At 35.3% G+C, this 24163-nt stretch overlaps 1 protein-coding gene across 40 annotated transcripts in view; it reads right to left on the bottom strand.

The window, feature by feature from the left end:
• The window catches only part of ROBO2 (roundabout guidance receptor 2), a 1660631-nt gene that overhangs the window by 12085 nt on the left and 1624383 nt on the right, over positions 1–24163 (bottom strand). For 27 of the 40 annotated variants that reach the window (XM_072740956.1, XM_072740957.1, XM_072740967.1 and 24 more), the window contains 3 exons: positions 19536–19796; positions 14743–14948; positions 2440–2613 (listed from right to left, as the gene is read on the bottom strand). In XM_072740956.1, the coding sequence (XP_072597057.1) occupies positions 2440–2613; positions 14743–14948; positions 19536–19796 (641 nt within the window). Of the gene's footprint in view, positions 1–2439; positions 2614–4821; positions 5005–14742; positions 14949–19535; positions 19797–24163 lie in introns of all 40 variants that reach the window. The other 13 variants (XM_072740952.1, XM_025995638.2, XM_072740951.1 and 10 more) reach the window with 1 other exon arrangement.

Raw genomic sequence — 24163 nt, 5'->3', positions numbered from 1 at the left:
CTTACATTAGTACTTAGAGGAGAGCCACCTGACCTTTATAAATTAGTGTGACCCTGAGAAACAAATTTGTTGTACGAAGTCACTGAGAGAAGTTGTTTGGTATAGCAGCTAATAATATTTATTCTGATTAATTTACTCACCAAAAATAATTTTAAAATGTATAAAGCAAAAGTTCTAGTTTAAAAATGTCTATACAGTAGGTGTTACCAAACGGCAACCTTCTCTAAAAGAACAGTTTAATTTTACATATGGATATTATAAAATTATTACAAATGCATGGATTTGGATATTATAAAATTATTACAAATGCATGGATTCATGCCATGTGAATCTATATTTACTATATACTAAATCATACATTTACTATAAAAACATAACATCCTTAAGGATAATCTTTAGAGTGCTATTCATAGTAAATGTCCCCATATCATAACTAGAATATCATTGGATCATAAACTTAGGAAGACATGGGAGCTGATATTTCCCTTGCAGTATCACTACTTCCAAAATATATCTACTAACTACGCATAATCCATACCCCCTTTTGAAATGCTGGAAAATTTAAAAGTTAGGGGCCTATTTGTTATTTAGGAAAATAAGCAATATATTGATCATGTTTTAAACTAGAAAGTAGCTTGCTTTAACCAGACATTCTGAAAAAGATTCACAAGAAAAGTATTTTAGGAAGAAATGGAGAACTATATTTTGTTGGTTTATATTTTTTATCTTCCATATATTCTGTATATAATCTTCAAATGCTTCAGAAAAAAAAAGTTCTCTTTTTCCTTTCATAGCAGGAAAACTATACAAAATTATTTATTCTGAGGTTTATAGCTACCATATAAATGAAGGTGGTCGTTTTTATCTAGAAAGAATAAGATCAACACTATTTACTGTTTTAAGTACTCAACTAATCTTTAGATCATCTGAGGCAGAAAGGCAGTGGTGAGCATCTTTGTTCACCACAGGATATTCGTTTATAAAGTAATTAAAATCCAGAGTGCATATTCCATAGAAACACTTCCCAAGAAAACAAAGTAACCAGAAAGATAAGTAAACCTGAAAGCTTTAGAACAAGTTAAGTTTGACTTTTAAAGTCTTCCCTCCATTAGAAAACGACAAAAGAAAGCACAAAGATGGCTGCCAGATACAGACCCTTCCTCCCAAAACAATAAAGAACAAGGACCTCTTTCCCAGCTAAGCCTCATTCTGTCCTATAATGATAAGTCTAAGACACTGACATGAATGCTAAAGACTCCATCATAGATTCTCAATGCTGACTGCACATTAGATTCATTTGTGGAGCTTTAAAAATATCCATAATTGTTTTTTTACCCAGAAAAATTAAATCACAATCTCCAGGGTATAATTTAAGAGCTCCCTAGATGGTTCCAATGTGCAGCTGGGCTAGATTCATCCTTTGGTGTTTAGCAGAACTACCTCAGGATAAAGTTTATGTACCCATAAGGGATAGTGTTGAGAAGGGGGAAGAAATGTACCTTTGGGTCAGGCATTATACTAGGCTCTTGACATAAATCACTGTAACTATTCCTTAGAATAAAATTTTGGGATAAATATTTATATTTCTATTTTTAAATGTGTGAGAATTAAGTTGAACATATGCGAAATAGATCCTGCTTTATAGAGATAAGATACTCTTTATTGAATAAGGAGATCTCCTAGTAATATTGTGCTTCCTGAAACCAGCAGTGTTTAAGCAAATACTCAAAGACTGAATGCTATACATAAATAAAAGAATTGAAATAGATCAGCAAACTATGGTCCATGGGCCAAATTCACCTGTTTATCATTAAAGTTTTATTGGAAATCAGTCGTACCCATTCTTATTTTTCTTTTCTTTTTTTTCCCCTATAACCATACTCACACGGAGACCATATGGCCAGGTAAAGTAAAAAATTTACTATCTGGATTTTTACAGAAAAGTTTGTTGACCCATCTACTAGATGATCTGTAGTATGCTTTTAGCCCTAAAATTCATGAAACTAAAAAAAATAAAAAAATAAAAAATAAAAAGCTAAATTACAAATCACTTCATGGTCTTTTTCAAAAGTGAAATACCATCTAAGTTATCTTAATTTGATGTCAGATATGTCTCAAATTTAATATCAGAAATTCATAGATGCACGTGCTACCTATATTTTCTTTCCTAACCTCAAACGGGAATGTTTTTTAAAAAGCATTAATGGAAAATGCTAGAATGGCAGCAAGATCAATATTGATAAGTGGTATGGCACACATTTCTTGGGGCTTGGTAATATAGAAGAGGGTGTTTTATTTAAACAAGAGCATATTGCTAGGTTTTCTGCCTGTTATATGATGAGGAAAGGCCTAATCTACCATAGCTACTTTAATCTAAGTTAATGATTTGCACAGAGCACATCTCTTCAGTGAGGAGATGAGAGAAGAAAACAAACCTACCATCTGTCATTCCTTCCCTTCGATGAGGCAATGCTGGTTGTTGATCCATTCGCCCTCCCTTGTGTTTTTTAGTGGGCCGAGGCCTCTGATTTTGACTCAGGGCTGCACTGGTATTACTGTCAGTAGAAAATGGGCTGGTTGGTCGAGGTCTTTGAGAGGAGGTAAAAGCTTTGCCTAAAAAGAAAACAAAGGGAATGGGGTATAGAGAATGTTATAAGGCAGGGATGCTGCCTGTTTTGTATTTCTGCTCTTACTTAGGCTAACCTATAAACTTGCCTAGAGATGCCATTTGAAGATGTCAAATACTGGCACATCTCTATAAGAAAATATTCCTTGTTGAATTTATTTTATCCAACTTTTTGTAACCAACACACTGAAAAAATTCAAACAAATGAATTATAGAACAAATCCACCAACCAAAAACTTGATATTACTTGATTATATTTTTATTTAGCCTTGATGATCTTAGTGATATTTTTATGGATATATGCAAATTCAGGCTGCTCTTACTTCTTAAAATTAAAGAAGTTATTTCTGAAACAAATTATGTACTTGTCTTATTTGTTTAATCAAATTTTATCCTTGGAATCTTACAAACTCTCTTTGAGCACAGAAAAAGGTCCTGAAGTAATTGCATTTGAAAATTTACATGAAAGGTCTGCTCAGAGACATATATTAAAACTGACCTTACCACCCATACAAATACGTGATGAATTTTACCTCTTTTACAGAAACTCAATAACATTAGTCTACAGAATAGGATAGATAGCAGGTTAAAATCACCTTGCATATCCAAAGTGCAATAGGTATTTTCTGATGAATATTATTGTATCTGAGCAGACTCCAAATTCTCATTGAAAAATGAAATTGTGTTATGTCCTTTTCTTGAGGTTTAGTACATATGCAGGGAAATTTATTTTGTGAAAAGGGTAGCTAATAAATGTTCAACATCTTATGATTTTAATATAATCTTTATTATGGTGAGTGCTGTTTTATGTGTATGTATTTATTCTCTTGTGCATGTTTTCATTTCACACAAAATTATTGTATGTAGTTACATTTCCTTAAGTCAATGTGACATGATATTGCTTAATGCTTTATTAGCTATTAGCATACATGCAAGAAATGCACTTATGCCTTCTAATTTATTAGTTTTCTTGCACTTTCTCACTGCTGTGCTTATAGCTATGCCACAAAAAGCACTCAGGCAACATAAAGTTTTTGACTTACGTCTTACAAAGCAAGAAAATTCAAATAACCATTATATTACAACATATTTTAGTGCGGATGCTATATGAAAAATAAACCTCTGCAATGCTTGGAATTTTTTCTATCGTTTGAAGATTCCTACTGCATACTCAAAAGAAATACTGATGGTATAATTCAAAGAAAATTTCCAGGGCTCCTTTTTATAACCTGAGAGTTTAGTGAAGGGTCAAAACCGTTTTTCTTCACTTTACTATTAGAATACTATTACGATTCCAAAACTGTGTTTAAGGCTTCATTAGTTTGTTTTGTAAGGTAGCTTGGCTTAATTCATATCCTAGAACCTTCTTATATGTGCATTTAAAAAGTACAGTCATGTAATAGCATGGATCATGCCCAATTATTTTGTTTCAGTAAAACAACTTACAAATTACTGATCTATTATTAGAATGGATCTCACATTTATTTTGGGGACAGAATCAGATACATGAAAAATTATATAATTGGTACTGAATTATTCTCAGAAGCCCAAATTAGATTATGCTAAGGAGAAATACACTTGCAGTCAGCATTTTATTCAAGTTGCAAATGCAGTGGGCTTATTTTTTAATTAGCATCCTTTAAAATAAATAATAAATTATTGGGTTAAAATTTTAACAGCCAAACAATTAATAAGACCATCAGCCATTTGAAGTGTTAGACTGACAGCCTTAGACCCATTCACCCCATGCTGAGAAAGCCTTCCCAGAAAATGCATTTACAGAAAGAAACGGGGCAAAGGAAAGTAATGGAGATAAAAGCTGAATAATTTTAATTACTGAGCACATTATTGATTGTGTGAGAATTTTGCAAAGTGTGAGTTATTGAAAATTTAATGGCAATCTCAGTTGCAGCTTGGTTGTAATATAAAAAGGAAGCATATTCCAATTAATCAGCAGAGCCATGAAGGGAAAGGGAAAGACAGGATGGAAGGTGGTGAGTAGAAGCCTATTCTCAGCTCTGCAAAAGGAGCATCAGAAGAGAGTTCTGGTAATCCAGGTTCCAAACTGTGGTCATGCATATTAAAGAAACCCCTGCAGTCAGACTCACTGAGGAGAAAGAACAGGAGAAAAATAGCTCAGGGTTTAAAGGACAAGATTCTCTCATGCAAATAGTGTTGACTCAGAGTCTACCAACCTGTTCTTGTAAGGCTGGTTCCATCCAGCCTAAAACCAGCTTTATCTGCTGCTGCCACCACTGCTTGTGCAAAGCTGCCGCTGGCAAAGATGGAGCCATCTGAGGAGCTACCTACACTAGATCTATGACTAGAAAAGTTACGATCCTCATCAGATGCAGAGCCCCAGCCATTTACCATTGAACCTAAAAACAAATGTAGTCGTCTAGTGAGTTGTATATATTGGATAGCCCATCTGCTTGCACACACTCTACTAAAGGGACAGGGAGCTGCCTCAATTCCTCACTCCTCCTACTGGATGTTTCATCATGATCTCTGTAGCCATAGGCAAGCATCAGCCATGTCTTAACCATTCCTAGTGCAGAAGAATGGATCTCACTTAAAACCTGTCTCTGTGTGCAACACATAAACAAAACATGGTTCGTATGATTTCTTTCTTACATTGTTTAAATTACTACATGGTCATTTCCCCAAAGAGAATTGAATATATATTATAAGTCCTACAATTCAGAGAAGAACACTTTTACTGAAATAAATTATAGAGTATGTAAAGTAAATTTCTCAAGAACTCAGAGGAAGGAAGAGTAGAAATATATTTTTTGAATTTATGCAGACTCCAGTGATAACTACCATGGAATATATACACTTGCTGACTGTGGAAGTGCTAGAACCATATCAAGATTTTAAAATACAAATTTAAATAATCAGGAAATATAACAACAAACATTATAAACAAAAAGAAATTGTATAAATAGTGTCAGAGCATATAGAACAAAGGGAAAAACGTATCTTTAAAAATCTTAATTTCAAAGCTCAAAATGCTTTCGTTGCTTTTTAATTATTTTAAGAACTTCAGTTTTCTCTTTACCACTAATCTTTGTTTTAGAAAATTAACCATTATGAAGAATATAACTGGAATTAATAAGGATTTTTCTACTTTTGTAGAAACCATGGCAATAGAGGAAACGAACTGCACTTTCATGTGTCAAGAGTTTCAAAATATGAAGAATATTAAGAAATAACTTTTATTCTTAGTTTTTCAGAAAGTCATTTATAATTCTATTTTTTTCTTAAACCAGGGCACACAGAAACCTTAATCTATTACTACAATTAATATTACAATATTTAAGTTATATACCATTAATTTATGATACAATAAAGCACCAAATGTTGCTTCACCTAACTTTTTTTAAAAGAGAGGCGGGGTAGGGATGCCTGGGTGGCTCAGTGGTTGAGCGTCTGCCTTCAGCTCAGGTCGTGATCCCGGGGTTCTGGGATTGAATCCCACATTGGGATCACCATGGGAAGCCTGCTTCTCCCTCTGCGTATGTCTCTGCCTCTCTCTGTGTGTCTCTCATGAATAAATAAATAAAATCTTAAAACAAAGAGAGAGAGAGAGGCAAAAAAAAAAAAAGGCTTTATAAGAAGTGAATTTACGCTTTCTACATCGACCAATTACTGTACCAATTACATATTCACAAAAGAGTGATTATTAAAATAGAGTGCCATAGATTCCCTCCGGCTTTTCTCCAGTGTTTAAGAGACAACAGTATAGTTGGGAGGGTTGCTGTGATGAAGCATTTGTACTTTTAGTCGAAGTGCCAGGATACAATCACAGGGGTTCATGCACTTTCAAGAAAGAGAAAACAGAAACAAAAGGGTTAGAAGAATTTGAGAAGTTAAAAGGGTGGTAAGTACAGCAGAGAAAGATAGAGTTTTGATTCTGTTTGCCAAAAGCACAGAGATACACTTTTTACTTTCCAAACAAATTCCCCTGACACAGGCCACTGCAAGGAAACCCAGATAACACGTGCAACAGAGCCTCCTCAGAGAACCACTTCTGAGTTAATAATCACAAGTCAAGGATCAACAGCCCAAAATGAAAGGAGAAATGATGCAAGGGCTTTGTAATATAATGCTATAGTAGATAAGAAAAAAAAAAATCAAAGTGATTCAGTCAGTGATCACCAGAGAATATGAAACCCTAGAACTGAGGATAGTTTTGAAATACGTGAAAGCTCAATCCTGATCCCTTCCTTGTACCGTTTTCTGTATTTCTGAATGTCTGCTGAGCATCTGCAAATAAATCTGTGAAACTCAATCTCCAAACAAACATCTCCTTTTCTATATCTCCAATTTCATTCTTAGGCACCTCCTGATTTCCTTCTTGTTCCTTCATTCTCCCTCATTGTCATCTGAATTATTTTTCTCATTTAGCATGTAATTTTGTTCCTCCATTCAAAACCTTACCTAATTTGCCAATGCCATATCCAGATACCAAGTTAAGAATTTGAGATGCTTCACTATCTAGCCCAGCCTACCCTTCTAGCGCTATACTCTCTCATACCTTGTATAGTCCCACTGCCTGACCTTACAGACATAGCATTACTTCTGGTTCCTTTGACACACCTCTGGATTGTCAGTAACTGTATTGATCACTATCAAACTTTAAAGTCCAAATCAATATCCCTTGTATCACCTTGATTCCACCTCACCTTTAACTGTCTTAAGTAGAATCAATTTCTCTACTTCTTGTGTTTTTCAAATAATATGTGTACAGCAGCATATCAGGTCTCTACAAACTGCAGTTTGTTGTATATAAATGTTTCTTCTTCTAGATAGTGGAACTCTGGAAATTAGGGACTCTTACTCATTTTCATATTTTTCTATAGGGGCTTTGCCCAGTAGAAATAGAGCAAACATCAGGCATATTGAATTAAATGTCTTCAACATTCTCATTATTCACCATAAATTCTATATGTGATTATATCCCATGTGCCATTTCCTGGCAATGAACTTATTTTACTTACAGGAAAAAAAAATGTACTTATAAGAACTTGTAGAAAATGTATTAAGTGAGGAATATAATGTCAGTCAACTCTTGTTGATAACTTGACAACAGGAAAAGAAGCGAGTTATTACCCAAAAGGGAAAACTGAAAAGTTAATTAATATTATATTATATTATATTATATTATATTATATCTTAGCTATACCTTGATACATAATACTGATATCTGTCAATATCTTATTCAAATTAAGATAATGATATTATATAAAGTGGCAGTTTGCCTATTTCCCTGAGTTCTCCATCCACACTCAACCACCCATTCTAATGTACTTAGCCCATTCTTGTTTAATTCTCCTTTCTGCACTATAACCAGCCAAGAAATAATTGGGTCACATCAGCTACTTTCCTGCCTTTGTGTCTTTGCTCCAAGTTTATCTAGATTGTTAATGCTCCTTGCTGTGCCCACAGAAATCTTAGTTATTCATGAAGTTTTCTTTGGAGTCTCCATTTTCTTTTCCAAGGAAAGAGAGAGTAACATGAAAGACATGGCTAAAGTGGGTTTTGGTCAATATAGAAAGAACATCAGTTTTGTTTTCTTTACTACTCTATGTAAGAGCTAAGATACTAGATAGATGACTTCAAAGTTGAAGAGACATGTGCTATACAAATTTGGCCATGATGGGCAACAGGAAGCCTCATTACCCCAAGCTACAGAAGGGCAAGTACCCTCAGGTTAGTATGGTTGATTTCACTTTCAAAATGAAGGGCAAGAAGGAAGCAAAAAGAAGGCAATAAATTTTCTTTCCTCTTTGTCCCTCAGTCTTCATCTTTGATAGCCCCTCATCTTTATTTAGCATGATATATGGAATGGTTGCATTTGCAGGGGATAGTTTAAAAGAAGATTTGCAATACACCATGAAGAAAAAAAAAAGTACATAAATATGTCAAATTTTTTCCACATTGTAAAATTGTTAAATTTATATAGCAATCACTGATTTCACCTCTGTGTCTATCATTTTTGCTCTTTCTTTAGATTTAAGCATCAAGAATGATCTGAACAATTATACAAGCCATTACAAAAAAAGAAGACAATGATAAGAAGAAAAGAAACACATTGATTCATGAATTAGAGAGTAAGCAAGTTTTGGGATAACTGGTTTTCTTTCATAAATGTAAATGGAAGCATAAAAATTAAAATGAATACAAAGTGAATGAGTTCAGGTAGAGATTCTTTACAAATTAGAAGCAATTCATACCAATTTGACATGTTATAACCCCAAACATAATCAATACATATTTAAACATTTAATGAAAAATGAATTTATGTCACATAGCCAAATTTATTTTTGTTTACATTTTCAATCTTTGGAAATTTCTCAGGTTTAAAGTTGCTGAAAGGCCAAAAAACATCTCAAATTTATTCAAGCTATTAAAGAAGAACCACATATAGGACATTAAGTTGTTGCTCAAACGTTACTGAGCAGTAAAATACCATGATAAAGTGGCATCTTGCTGTGTCTCTATTACATCTTCAGCACTAAAATTAATTTATGATCAGTCATCAATTCATTTACATGTCGTTTTATGCTAAATCCTTCCTTGCTGATAAATGCTTATCCTTAGATCCATTAAGCTAGAGTAAAGTCTGTGCTTCATAATATGACCCTGCTAATTGTTGCATTACCATTTTTATGAGATACAAAAACTGGCTGTCCCCCACTTTTTCAGCCAATATTTAATCCAGGAACTCTTCCTATTAAGTGCAATCAGTCTAAATATCTGTTAAATAAAATCTTCAGCTATAAGTGTCTTTGGACAAATCAATCCAGATATTGACCTCTGCTTAAATGTAGAAAAACACGTCTAATCTTTAGAAGTCCTTCTTTCACTAAAACATTGAATATGCAGTGATTCCACCTACATTCTTCAGAGGAAAAGAATGTGTAATATATATGGAAAGCAAAATAAGTAATTACAAAATTTCTTCCTTGGGACATATGGCACCTGTTAATTTGTTCCACTCAGATAAAAAATGAATGTATGATACTCCCCTTTTATCTCTTAAAGTCTGAAGTATATGTTTAATTTCTTTTTAAATACATCCCAGCTGTTGAAGTCATCTAAGAAAGTGTTTTCATTATTTTTAAGCATTATCTCTGAAATTCCCCTCATTCTACAGCAGCATTTTCCTTCAGCTTCTGCAACAAAAGCAAAACATCAGGTCCCACTCTTAAGTGGCCAATTCGCGAAAAGCTGTGTGGTCGAGCAAGGTGGTGAGGCTGCCAGGTTTTATTGTTTTCAAAACGATCTGGTTTGGGAGTTTCAGTAAAAACCTCCAAGGACATAAAACACAGAAAACATAAAGCCATGATTTCCTTTCAGCCGTACTATTTATGTGGGGTCCAGCAGTTAAGGAAACTTTTATTCATTTCACTTCATGGAACTCCCTCTCCGTTGTGCTTTCTGTGATCAGTGAAGCGGTAAGAATCTTGGCTCCAGGTACAGGACATTTTCTTTCTGTCCCTTCTCCCACTGCCTTCTGTTTCTTTTTTCCTGTGGTGGAGTTATTAAATTCCGGAAACGCTTGCCCCTGACTCCCATTATGGAAGATAGAGAAAGAAGTATTAACTCCTTGTCCTGTCCTGTTACCCAAACATAGTGGACTTGGCCTTTAAGGAGGAAGTACAGCAAGCACATTCCTGGAGACCAAAACAACTCTGGATGTTCTACTTTCTCACCCAAAACAGAGTGTGGTGCACTATAATCAAGACAGATTCATACTTTATTATAACCAAAGAAGTCTAAAGTTTAGTAGACATTTATATAATTTCTACTATATAGTAGTAGAACTATAATATAGTTCTAGTATATTATACTAGAATATAGCATATACTAGAATACAGTATATACTAGAATATAGTATATACTAGAATATAGTAGAAATTAAATAAAAAAGGAAATTTCCTATAAAAAGTGCTGATATCATTGGTTTTTGGTAGCATGAGTCACTATAATGGAATACAGTGAATATAAGAAATAAATACAAGTTACATCTAAAAATTAGGATTTTAAAAATCTTCATTAAGTGTATAGAGGATAAGGACTAACGTTTCCAGAGATAAAATTATATGCTGTATTTGTACAAATATATATTTATTCATATGTGTACACACACATTCATACACACAGAAAGGAAGAGAGAGAGAGATAGAGATAGAGACTAGAGATTCATATGTTAAGTAATAGACCAGGAAATAATTTTCTTCTTAAATATGTTAAATTCAGAGATTAGAAAAAAAAAGTTGGGTGTCTCTGAAGAAGGGATCATGGTATTCATCTTAAGGGTAAGAACAATTTATTTGGAAAATTCTTCTGTCACTCATCAGGTGGGTAACTTTAAAAAGACTTTCAACCCCTCTGTGACCCAATTTCCTTATCTATAACATAAGAATAAAAATAAGGTTGTGACAGTTAAGTGAATTCATACATGTTAAAATATTAGGAAAAAGATCAGCCAACTTTTCTATAGAGTGCCAGATACCCTGTATTTGAGGCTTTGCTGTCTCTTTTTTGTTTTTGTTTGTTCCATGTTTTCTTAGAATCCTTTAAAAATGCGGGAAATTCTTAGCTCATGGAACCACGAAAGAAAAACAGGCCACTTGTTAGGAGATGCCTTGCACCTACTAAGGGCTATATATGTGCAAGCTAGTATTCTTCTTCATCTTGTTATTATTATTATCATCATTATTATTATTTCTAAATTCCAAGTCAATAGGTTGGAAGGAATTGACATCTGATAAATGTTTGTTGTGGGAATAAACATAACATAGCAGGTTTGCAAATACATTTTTCACATTACTGAGTTTTGGAAACTGAATGTTGATTTCTCCTTAAAATCTGTGTGTTGAAGCCCTCATCCCTACGTGTGGGGCATTTGGAAGGTAATTAGGGTTTAGATGGGGCCATGAATGTGGGTTCATCTATAAGGGATAAGTGCCCTTATAGAAAGAGACTATGGGCTCCTGGATGGCTCAGTGGATTAAGCGTCTGCCTTTAGCTCAGGTCTAACCCTAGGGTCCTGGGATCAAGCCCCACCAGGCTCACTGCTCAGCGGGGAGCCTGCTTCTCCATCTCCCTCTGCTATTCCCCCTGCTTGTACTCTCTGGTTCATTCTCTCTCTCTCTCCCTCTCCCTGTCAAATAAATAAATAAAATCTTAAATAGGAAAAAGAGACCAGAGAACTTGCTGTCTCTGCCATGTGAGAACACAGCACAAAGATGGCTGTCTGCTAGCTAGGAAAGAGGAACTCACCAGGAACCATATCTGGCACCTTGATCTTGGACTTCCTAGCTTCCAGAACTGCCAGCAATAAATGCTTGTTGTTTAACCCACCCAATCTACTGCCTTTTGTTATAGCAGTCCAACCAGGCTAAGGCATGAGATTATGGGATATGGAACTACAGATATTTCCCTCTCTTCTTGCTTTTCCATTAATGAACCATTATTTCAAAATCGAAGATGCCTATCACAAATGACTTGATTGTTTAGAAAGTATTTGGAATTAATATAATTATTTCTTTATGAAGATGGGTTCTGTACTATGGTTAGCTGCTGATATTACTTAATGTGGTTAAGTGTTGGAATGTAATATATCCAAGTAAAATCCTGAATAATTGTAAACACAGGCTTATTAGCTCATCTCTGTGTTATCATTGGACTATCATTCTGGTCGGTTTTAGAGTTTCAGGAAATAGAATAGGACTGTTTGTTCCATTTAATAAAAATGGATATTAGTTTCATGAAAATGAAAATCTCTACCAGATGATTTAGGTGAAAGTAATGCTTGACTTCCTTGTACACACAAATTTAGAACCCTGAGTAATTTACAGTAAGATCAGAATCCTCTCTGTGGGTATTTACCATCTTAAAAATATAAAAAGCCAATGGAAACAGTGTCTGTTTTATTGCCCACCTCGTTTAGCACCATTAAACTAGTTAAGTGTCTGAATAAAACATACACATGTTAGGACAAAATTCATTAGTATGTTCATTTATATAACATTTGGTCTGGACATATATTCACCTTAGGGCCATCTCCACGTATGTGTACATGTATGCATGTTTGCGCGCACACACACTCTAATACACTTAAAATCCTATTTACACTCACACACCTGCAAACACACACACACACACACAAACCTCTGCATACACTTACATGCAGATTTAATCACAAACACCATCTATACTGTCTCATACACATCTATATACTAACACTTCCTACACACACATGCATAGCCAAAAATTTTTTTTAAAAATTAAAAATAAAGAAGAGAGTAAAGAGTTTTTTTTTCTTTTGGCTACTTTCTATAGGATACAACTTCTTTCTCTGAGAAGATGTATTATTCATAGGGTAAATTCATCATGTAATATATACCCAAACACCTTCAGGTTTTTATATATGGTAGTAATTAAGCAGTGAATTCAAGGAGGAAAACAGACTGTTTTCTTAGCAATAAAAGCTTCATGTGGAATGAACAGTATACTCTACCAGGAGAAAGGGAGACTGGTTATAACCACATTCACATTAAATAGCCTAACATGCTACTAACAGGTGAGCATGTAAAAGTGCGAAATGGCAGTCTCTTGATTTATAGATATATTTATCATCTTTGACATTATAATATTTAATAAAAAACTACATAGGCTATAGCTGCCCTTTTTTGTGTGTTATTATTACAATTCTTACTGCATTCCTAATGGAAAAGAGTTCAGTATCATTAGTGAGATATGCAAAAATATGCAGAATTTTACCCTGAAGGAGATTATGCTACAAATTCAGGCAAAGGGGCTTAACATAATAGTGCACTAATAAGTTAGGTATCTACATTCAAAGATTTAAACTTTTGCTCTGCCACCTTCAGTTGAATCTGGATTTCAAATCACAGCAGTATATCTGCAGTTCTTATATCTCAATTAGCCTGGCAAGCAGCCCCCAGGTAAGAAGCAAAACTGAAAGTGGGCTCATGCATCACACATTGTGTTACTCAGTAAGGCATACAGAGGAAACCTAAAGGTCCTTATCCTTCTCCATCACTGTCATAAAGAAGTTTCCATCAGTGTTGGCTGAACTCAAATACACAGGGCAAAATCTGTGCAAGTTGGGAGCATTGGAGTACAAATGAATTAAAAGGGACTGTGGTAAATGCCTCCTGGGATGAAGATGATATCATCAAAATAAATATAGAAATGGGTGATTTTTCTGAGAAGATTCAATGCCATGCAAAGGCAAGACCTTCATTTGTGGTAGTCCTGTCTTTATAATCATATAGGAGACATTTGTATATGTGTGTCAGCGAATAGATACCTACTTGAATAGAAAGATAACATTTGGACATATCTCTAAAGTCATTGTGTACACATTGGGATTCAAGTTTTTTTCAACAAAATTGGATAAATTAAATCCTTGAAAATAGGTTGCAGTCCTGGGATCACCCTAGGAGAGAAGCAACTGGAACCTTTCAGTTGGTGAACAAAGCCAGAGGATGCTGAAGGAGCAAACCGCAAAAATAACCATATTTCTTGGAAGACGAACAATTATTGAATCCGATGATGTGAAATGTGTAAATGCATGGCTTATCTCACTATACATTTTCTCCACTCTAAAAATAATACCTTGTGCAACCTCAGAGAGGCTCATTCTGAAGACTTGCTTACTTTCATCAGTGAATGATTTTACAGAGTGAAATATCGAGAAGCGTTTTAAGATTGCATTCACTTTGTATATTGCTCCTGATATACAAAACATATCATTTCTAAAAGTCAAGTTTTTTTTTTTTATGTAATAGACTTGGTTCCCCAGTAGAGTGAACTTTTCATGAAAGCCTTGGATATAATTGAGTTTTCTTTCATGTCTTTAAAGCTTTTTAAAATTCATGAATTTTCTTATCATTTTTGCAGCAAAGCAAAAGTATTTCCAAATCCTTTTTGAATTTTGTGTTTAATATTAACATATTTAAAATGTTATAGAAATAGCTGGAGTGGAATAAATCTTACATAAAAAAGTATTTGATTTTTGATGCATTTTAATGTTATAAATAGGTCAGTTATTCCTATTAAATCAGTTCTGTTACCTGTCACAGAGCTGTCTAGATTGTCCATACTGGATCCGGGTGTCTGCTCTAGTGCTCTCAGGGGTCTGGGGATTTCTAAAGCTTCCTCCTCATCATCAGCGTCATCATCTGGAACATCTGTTTCCAAATCGGAAATCAAGGCTCCGGACATGTAACCTAATGGTGGAACCGGGGGCTGTGGAGGTTGATTATTGCTTTGAATGTGCCTAGAATTCAAATGGGGAGAAAAAGGGAATTCATTAACATCCTACAAAATTAGAATGAAACAGCATGTTACGGTGACTAATTTTGTCTTCTTGCTTTCTATTAACTAATTTTGGAGCTTACAGTGCTTTTCTACATTTCAGCAGAGATAATGGGCTATGTATACATGACTAGTCAAAACAACAATATAGCCTCTTAAATTTCTTCCGTTGGTATTTATGGGGTAATATATGGAGAAAAAAAATACAGACCCAGCATTTTTGCATAAATAAATCATCCAAAGGAGAATGTGAGTATTTGCCACATATAACTGTTTAAGGCTTTTTTTTGGTCCCCTCAAAACATAATAATTTTGTTTTCAGTTTAGTGTCAAAATTTTACTCAGCCTGTATAGTCCATGTAACCTGCTGGCCCTCATGAAGAAAAGATGTCACATGAAAGGTTAATACCAATAACTCTTCTTACAGCCAGGCGCAAGTTGCCTGCCCTACAAGGCATTCTTCCTACACATCCCCCATGAATCAGGCTAAGTCGTTGATTCTACTTTAACCCAGTTTAAAGTAGGATTGGCGACTTTGTGTTCTAGCTACTTATTTGTGCTTCTGTTTTACCCACCAAAGTCTAAAATGCCTCAAATTAGAAAAAGTTCATCTCAGCACTCTGTGTTTAGAACATTGGGTGTGCTAAACACATCCTTTGCAATGCATGTTTAACTTGTGAAGTAGACAGAACTTGCATCATCACCTTTGTCTTTTACTAAAGTGAAGTTCAAACTTAAGTGACTTGTTTCAAATGACATGGCTAGAAAAATGCAGACCTGGACGCTGGGGTTGTTGAATCACTTTGTGACTACTTAAGAATTTCTTCTAATTATAAATGCCACGATACATATGAAAATCATTGTTATCTGTTGTTGTCATTAAGAAGTGAATATACCACATGTCTTAAAACATTGTCTTTTTTTTTTTTTTTGCCTTGATACAAAGTACTTAAAAGACATAGGCTATTTAAGGCACATGTATGTCAGGTATTATGCATTTTTACCCTAGGTTTTAAAATTAAAGATACAAGATGATTTTTAATACTTGCATTTTTTGGGAAAATATTTACTTCTTCCAGAATTTAACAGTCCTCTCCCAACGACATTCTTAAACTGTCAACCAACTCCAATGTTAACAACATTCTAAATTTTTCAAAATTAAAAATAAAAAAACGGCAGCTCCCGTGGCTCAGTGGTTTAGCACCACATTCAGCCCAGGGCATAGTCATAGAGACCTGGGATTGAGTCCCACATCAGGCTCCCTGCATGGAGCCTGCTTCTCCCTCTGCCTGTGTCTCTGCCTCTCTCTGTCTGTGTCTCTCATGAATAAATAAATAAAATCTAAAAGAATAAAAATTAAAAATAAAAAAAGCAAACCCAAACCCTAAAATGTCACATTTTTAATTTAACAGATCAAGAATCTGAGCTCCTAAGTCTTTATCTGGCACTCATTATAGCTCCTTCATGCAAAAATTAGGAAGTCTCTAAACTATTGATACAGAAAATCTTGAATGTTGATGATGACATCTTGCTGTAAATGTTGCCTCAAATTTTGTTTGTGAATCAAGGATGGACTAAGTGAAGTCATGAGCAAGAGAATATAAGATAATATTTATATACATTATTCATTCTCCTCTAATGGTGTGCACCTAAGAAACCAACATTCTAGTCCTACATCATTGCTGACACCTCTTGAATGGAACAGATATACAGTCAGGTATAAAATGTCCTCCTTGAGTTCAGCAGAAGTAGGAAATAAACTGAAATAAGAAGAGGGTGTAAAACATTTATAAATCTCTTATAGCGAGAAGCATAGTGCTATGTACTACATGGATCAATATGAACAGAATCTCTGAAGGTGGAGCCTGGAAATGATAATCTTTTAAATGTTCCTCCAGTGATGTTGAAGGGCAAGATCCTGTGCGAGTACACACAAGCTCATAACTTTTACAAAGGGCGTCACTAATGAATCTCTGGAGGATTGTTGCAACTGAACAGAAACATACTCAGTGAAAGAAACAGGGTTTGCCCTATGGGTACCTGGAGCAGGCGGAGAACTTGTTTGCGCACTCATTTAGCAAATATCTATGCAACACTCACTAAGGGAAGTGCTCTTCCAACAGTGGAAAGACAGTGGTGAACAATTCAGGTGAAAACCCAGGCCCTTCTGAATAAATAACAGCAATAATACAGCTAGACACTGGTCGAGGTCCTATATAAAAGCAAACCCATTTTACTGTTTTTTTTTTTTTTAATTGTAATGTTAAGTAATCTTTACACGCAACATGAGGCTGGAACTCACAACCTCAAGATTAGGAGTCACATGCTTTACCAACTGAGTCACACAGAGCTCATTTAATTCTCACAAAAAACTGTGATGTGTAATAAAGAATTTGATCTTGCCCCAAAGAGAAGTTAGGCTTTTGCCATGTGTTCTGGGACGTAACCTCTCTCTAAGTTCTAGAATGTCCTATTTGATAGAAGTGTCTTTGTTTACCTGGAGACCATAGACTTCTCCAGAAAGTCTAACAAAGTGATTTGTGGTAGGGGCTTTCAGCTTGCCTTCGGTAAGGGTGAGAGACTGAGGTCAGCCATGCAGATAGCCAACCATGTCTATGTGACGAAGCTGCAAGAAAGACCATGAAACTCAACGTTCCTATGAACTTCCCTGATTGGCAATACTCCGTGCATATTGTCATATGTTGTTGCTGGGAAAGTGATGCTTTCCACAACTCTGCTGGAGAGGACTACTGGAAGTTCTAGCTTTGGAACCTTCCTGGACTCTGCCTGTGCCATCTCTTCTTTTGGCAGATTTTAATCTTTATCTTTTCAATACAACAAACCATAACTTTCAGTATAATGGTATCCAGTGAGTTCTATGGATCCTTTCCTATGAATTCTTGAAGCCGAGGGTGGTCGGCTTGGATACTGTGTTCTCACAGAGTGTATAAGCTAATTGGTATCAGCATCATCGTTTTACAAATGGGGGATGGAGGGATCCCTGGGTGGCACAGCGGTTTGGCGCCTGCCTTTGGCCCGGGGCACGATCCTGGAGACCCGGGATCGAATCCCACGTCAGCTCCCGGTGCATGGAGCCTGCTTCTCCCTCTGCCTGTGTCTCTGCTTCTCTCTCTCTCTCTCTCTGTGTGACTATCATAAATAAATAAAACAAAACAAAACAAAACAAAAAAACAAATGGCGGATGGAAGCACAGAGATGTTAAGGGAGTTGCTCATTGTCATACAACCAGTACCAGTGGTTCCAACCTCAACTGCCCTCAGTCAAATGGGGGTTGTACTTATGTATCAATGTATCTTAAAGTTATCCCAGTGATTCCAAATTTGAGGACACCTGAGCTGGAAACTGTGCCTTAGATGATTAAAGTACACGGCTGCGTTAGTTGACTTTGAGGAAATCCTTTGGCTCTTAAAGCAGTGGGCTTTGACCCAAATAGCAGTATTTTATGAAGCAGCCTGAGGCAAAATAATACTGTTTAACAGTAGATTTTCTTTGGCCCTTGAGAAAGACAACTTATGATTGAGAAAAAAAGGTTTAAAGACCTCTGGTTCCAAGAAAAGAACCTATGTTCGTAATAAGCTTTAAACAATAGGCCTGATTTTAGTATCTCTTTGTATATTTTGCTATATTTTTAAAATAAATAGTGCATTAACACTGAGAATGAGATTTACCTCATTATCAACTATCCCAGTAACTAAAACTATCAAAAAAAAAAAAAAAAAAAAGCAAATGCTATCTCATAAAAATTTAACTTCAAACACATGGAAATCAACAGAAGATAATCAGAGGTATGTCAATTGAGATTTCGTTTTCAAGAGACAGACTTACACGTCACTGTTTGGGAAAAGAGAGAACACGTGGGGAAAAAAATGACTACAAAATTGTGAGAGCTCATCCCACTTGTATTCTTTCCATGCCTACACAGGACACCTAAGTAGATTGCTGTCTATACCTTAGGAAAGTGTGTGGATTGGTTAGAAAAAAGGAATTTGGGATTTCTAATTTATTCTTGGTTTTATTTTTTAATGCATTTACTAATACTGCTGGTTTTTTTTCTGTCTCATTTAATTCAGCTCAAAGGTCTTTTAATAACTGACACTGACCATATGTGATTTGCAGAAGCATACATTTACATATTCACGACCACATACCGGATTAATCACAGGCACTCTGAAGAATCTAGAAGGAGTTTTTTATTATGGCATTGGAAGTGAGTTCAAGGATAAGCTAATTGGAGCTAAACTGTAAATTAGAAAAAATTCTGGTGTAGCCAAAAGCAGTTTAGCCTGAAATTCAGCAAATCTGAATTCTTGCTCCGGTTTCCTCTTTAACCAGTTATGTGACTTTGATCAAATTATTTAACATGTCCTTAGCCAATTTCTTTATCTGGATGATTAATGAGTTGCACAAAAGCACTTCTAACCTCAGCTGTATGGCTCAATGAGAACTTCTTGTGAATTCATCATAAAAGAATATTTCCCCTATCCCTGTGCCGAAGGCATGGGTCCTCTGACCTAATGAAACTATTTACCATGTTTGCTTTGCTATATCAAACTGGTAGGCTCTTGTCAACTCATCCAGGTGAGCTTGCAGCATGGGTTGCATCTCTTCCCGTGGGGATGGAGTAAGAGTTGCAGTGGACTGCTGTCCGAAGGAAATAGCAGGAGAAGAAGCCACGCCTCGGACAGGAGGTGTTGGGACACGATCATCATCTTCTTCCAGTTCATCTTCCATACCCTGGTGTAAGTATGTTTGTACCGGTAATGGCGGGCACCAGCTATCACTGTCATACCTGAAATTAAATGAGAAAGAAAAAAAGCATATTGACACATACACTCATACACTTGCGCACAATTACACTGGCAATACGTAACAACCACAACGGTAACAGCAGCACCTAAAATGTTCTCTGTTTATATTGTCCTGATTTCAATTTGTTGGTGCTACCACAGTACATCCTCTGGCTGTTATCTTAATTTCTAATCATAATTACATCTGCTTTCTCAATATCTCAACTTATTCTTGGAAGATCTTATTAGCTAATTGTCACCCCATAGTTACAAAAGGCAATAACTTCCCAACAAAGTTACTCACGTGGAAAATCCAAATTGCCAATTAAGGACAATTAATGAATTAATTTAGTGCTTGTAGATTTAACTACTTTCTTCTGCTGTTCGACCTTGTATACCAAACAGACTATGCCAGTATTGATCGTCAGAGAAATGTCTGAGAATTTTACTTACTCTCATTCTAGATCTATGCCAACCATTCAGTCCATATGACATGTCAATCATTAAGATTTTGTGCTACAAAATGTATTCAATGGCCCTTTGATACTTTTAATTCTCTAATTTTCTCAGTGGAGACTTATGTTTTCCTATATCTTGACATCTAAAATCTATAAAACAAAAGTTCAAAAGCTAGCCTGAAAAAGTTTGTATTAAAAAGAAAAATAATATTTTATTAAAACAGTTTGTTTTTGAGGACTCTGGTCAGGGAATATAGAAAATTAATTCAAAGTTTTCATTGTGACGCATCAGTGGCATTTCTGTTTATACCTTCTCTATATACTATTATTTTCATAAATCAAAAAGATCCTAGTGTACTTTTAAAAGGAGGCTTAAGAATAGGATAAACAATATTTTTGAATGTAATTGTCCTATAGATTCCACTTCTTAAGTATCTACTGAATCTCCTCCTTCATCTCTACTTCCATAATCACATATAAGAATTGTTCTGATGTGAACTAGCCTAGCCCATTAGATTTCCTAGTCTCTTGGGACATCATCTTCACCTCTTCTATCCTATCTTCCATACAGGCAATGGGATTATATATTCTAAAGTCCTCATCCACATCAAACCTGTGCTTTGAATTATTCAGTGATTATCACTAATAAAAGAAAAAGTTCAAATTCATTAGCAGGGCCTAAAAGACCTTTCCCCATCTGACTGACCTGTCTTTCTAGCTTAACTGCACACACTATTTCCCCAATATCAGCCTACTGTGTATTTTTTTCTAAACTCTGGGTCTCTAATTACTATCCTCACATCATCTGCCTGTGAGCTTTTTGTCTTCCCTCAGGTTCAGTTCAAATGCCACTAGTTTTGTGAGGTGTGCTCAGCCTCTGCCGTATGGAATTGATTACAATTCCAAAATACTTATATTATGGTACTCCCCATACTATACTGGTATTGTTTCTATTTTTCCTACTGTCCTGTGAGATCTCTAAACTCAAGAACTTAGTACTTCTCAACTTTGCATTTCCAGCACCAAATGTAGTGCCCAGGATATAGAAGATTTTCATTAAAGAAACTAAAAATTGAATAACTACTACAAATATATATTACAAGTGTTTTTGTATATATATATAATACACTCAAGTGTGTGTGTGTGTGTATATATATATATATATTAATCTCCCTTACAAATGCTAACTTGTAAATGTCCAGATGATTCTTGAATATTTTTACTCAAGTACCTTTACTTATCATGCTTAAAACTGAATTTATTTCAAAACCTACATACAGATGTTTGCAGCAGCTTTATTCATAATTGCCAAAACTGGGAAGCAACTAAGAAGTACTTCAGTAGGTGAATGGATAAATAAACTGTGACAAAATTCACTCATAGGCCAAATTCTAAACTTCTCCAGATAATGGAATATTTTTCAGTGCTAAAAATAAATAAAACATTAAGCTATGAAATGAATTGGTGGAAACTTAAATGCACATTACTAAATGAAAAAGGCCAGTGTGCAGTGGCTACATATTATATAATTCCAAGTATATGACATTCTGAAAAAGGCAAGACTATGGAGACAGTACAAAGATCAGAGGTTGCCAGAAGTTAAAGGAAGGGAGGGATGAATAGGGAGAGCACGGGGGATTTTTATGACAAACTGCTCTTCATGATATTATAATGGTAGATACATGTTATTATACATTTGTCCAAGCACACAGAATGTACAACACCAAGAGTGAATCCTAGTGTAAAGCATGGACTTTGGGTGATACTGCTGTATCAATGTAGGTTCATCAATTTAACTGTGTATCACTTTAGTGGGAAAGTAGATAGTGGCAGAGGCTCTGCACGTGTGGGGGCAGGGAGTTTATGGGAAATCTCTGTACTTTTTGCTCAGTTTTTTAGTGATCCTAAAACTGATCTAAAAAAATAAAATCTATTTTAAAAAAATCCTTGAGTTGATCATCCATTGATTCGAGAACCATTTGTCAGGAAACGGCATCTATTTACAGAGCATGCAGACTGATCCAGTGAGGCAGACTGGTATCAAGCAAATAATCAACAATAGCAGGTACTACAGGAATAGGGAGAAGGCAAGCTGAAACTAGTTTGGGGGTAGGGCAAGTCTATGGTCTATGCTAACTACAGGAAAGGGGGATATTCTCTGTAACACATCTGGGGGCTCAGAGAAAGAGAAAAGATAATAGTATTTGAAGAGCTCAAATAGTTTCATAACTGGTAAGAGATGGCAAATAAAGAGCATTGGCCATAGATGAGGAAGGGCAGGATGTGCCAGGTCACACAGGGCCTCATCAGCCCTGAGGAGGACTGGAAGTGATGGATAGTCACTGAGAGGCTTTTGTTTTGTTTTACGGGGAATAGTATCATCTTTAGCTGTTTGCTTTCCCTCTCTTGTTGAGGCTACCTGAATAATCTACCTCAGTGAGCTGTCTTCTGAAGAGCTTGTTTCAGAAGACCCATACACTCTGATAGGAGTATCTCTTCCAAAATGTCTTATACTGTAGTATAAACAGGCACACTTTAACATGTTACAGATAACAGTTTTTATATACTAGAAAACATGACTGGTTAAACTTGTTATTCCCATGAATTAACTATGCAATTGCCAATCTGACCTGAAACAATACATTGCTCCAAAATGATGCCATTTTGATCTGTTTTCTATGTTGGGGATCACAGTTAGATTTCATTTGGAGAAAAAAATATATTTCGGGGGGATTTTATTGTATTATTTTTTTACTTTTTCATTTAAGTTCAATTTGCCAACATATAATATAACACCCAGTGCTCATCCTACCAAATGCCCTCCTTAGTGCCCATCACCGTCACCCCCCTCCCACCGTCATCCCGTTCCCCAACCCTTTATTTGTTTCCCAGAGTTAGGAGTGTCTCCTGGTTTGTCTTCCTCTCTAATTTTCCCCTACTCAGTTTCCTTCCTTTCACTTACAGTCCATTTCACTATTTCTTATATTCCACATATGAGTGAAACCATGTGATGATTATCCTTCTCCAATTGACCTATTTCTGTTGTGTACAAAGTTTGCAACCTATGGTTCCAGTTGGATTCAGTGCTTCCAGTTTTTCCCATCCACTAATCAATACCTCTTATAAGCTGATCTATGAAAACATCATGATTGTTTGAATAAAACATTCACTTCCATTCATTCTATTCTGTCTACTAAATATGTCTAAGACTCAAACTACATTTTTAGATTTTTTTTCCAGTTTCTCAACAAGAATCTTCTACTCAATATAAATTGGTTTGTTTTCTTCTTCTTCATCAACATCATCATCTTTTTCTTTTTTTTGTACTTTTCCATCATGGTCTATTATTTTAAAGTATTCAATTTACTTTGAATGAACTGTACTCCTCCAATTTCACCTACCTTAATCTTACAAATCCTTCAAGCTACAGTCTATATCCCACGTCTTTTTTAAAGATTTCCCAGATGAGCCCAAATAGCACTAATATATTACTCTTCTGAACTTGCACATTTTTTGCACATTTACTTGCAAATTGATTATACACTATGTAATGCCATTTCCAATGTTGGTTTCTTTAGCTATTGTCTGATTTATTTTAGAATTTAACCTTTCACATGTTAATAGTATCTTTTCCTCAAGTGAATTCATGCTACATTAAAATTATGACATTGAATTACTCTTGTTTGGCCACACCTGACATAATACTTTAACAATGGTAGATGATAAGCCTATTTATTGATTTGAAATGAAAACACACAAACTGATTCATTAATAAGGATGCTTATGATTTGATGACATGGACAGAGGTAGACAGTATAATGCCAAGTGAAATAAGTTGGTCAGAGAAAGATAAATACCAAATGCTTTCACTCATACATGGAATTTAAGAAACAAAACAAATGAGCAAAGGA

Source organism: Vulpes vulpes, chromosome 15 (genome assembly GCF_048418805.1).
Source record: "Vulpes vulpes isolate BD-2025 chromosome 15, VulVul3, whole genome shotgun sequence".
NCBI classification, from domain to species: domain Eukaryota; kingdom Metazoa; phylum Chordata; class Mammalia; order Carnivora; family Canidae; genus Vulpes; species Vulpes vulpes.
The sequence above is the reverse complement of the archived record's forward strand: the minus strand, read 5'-3'. Positions and strand labels throughout refer to the sequence as shown.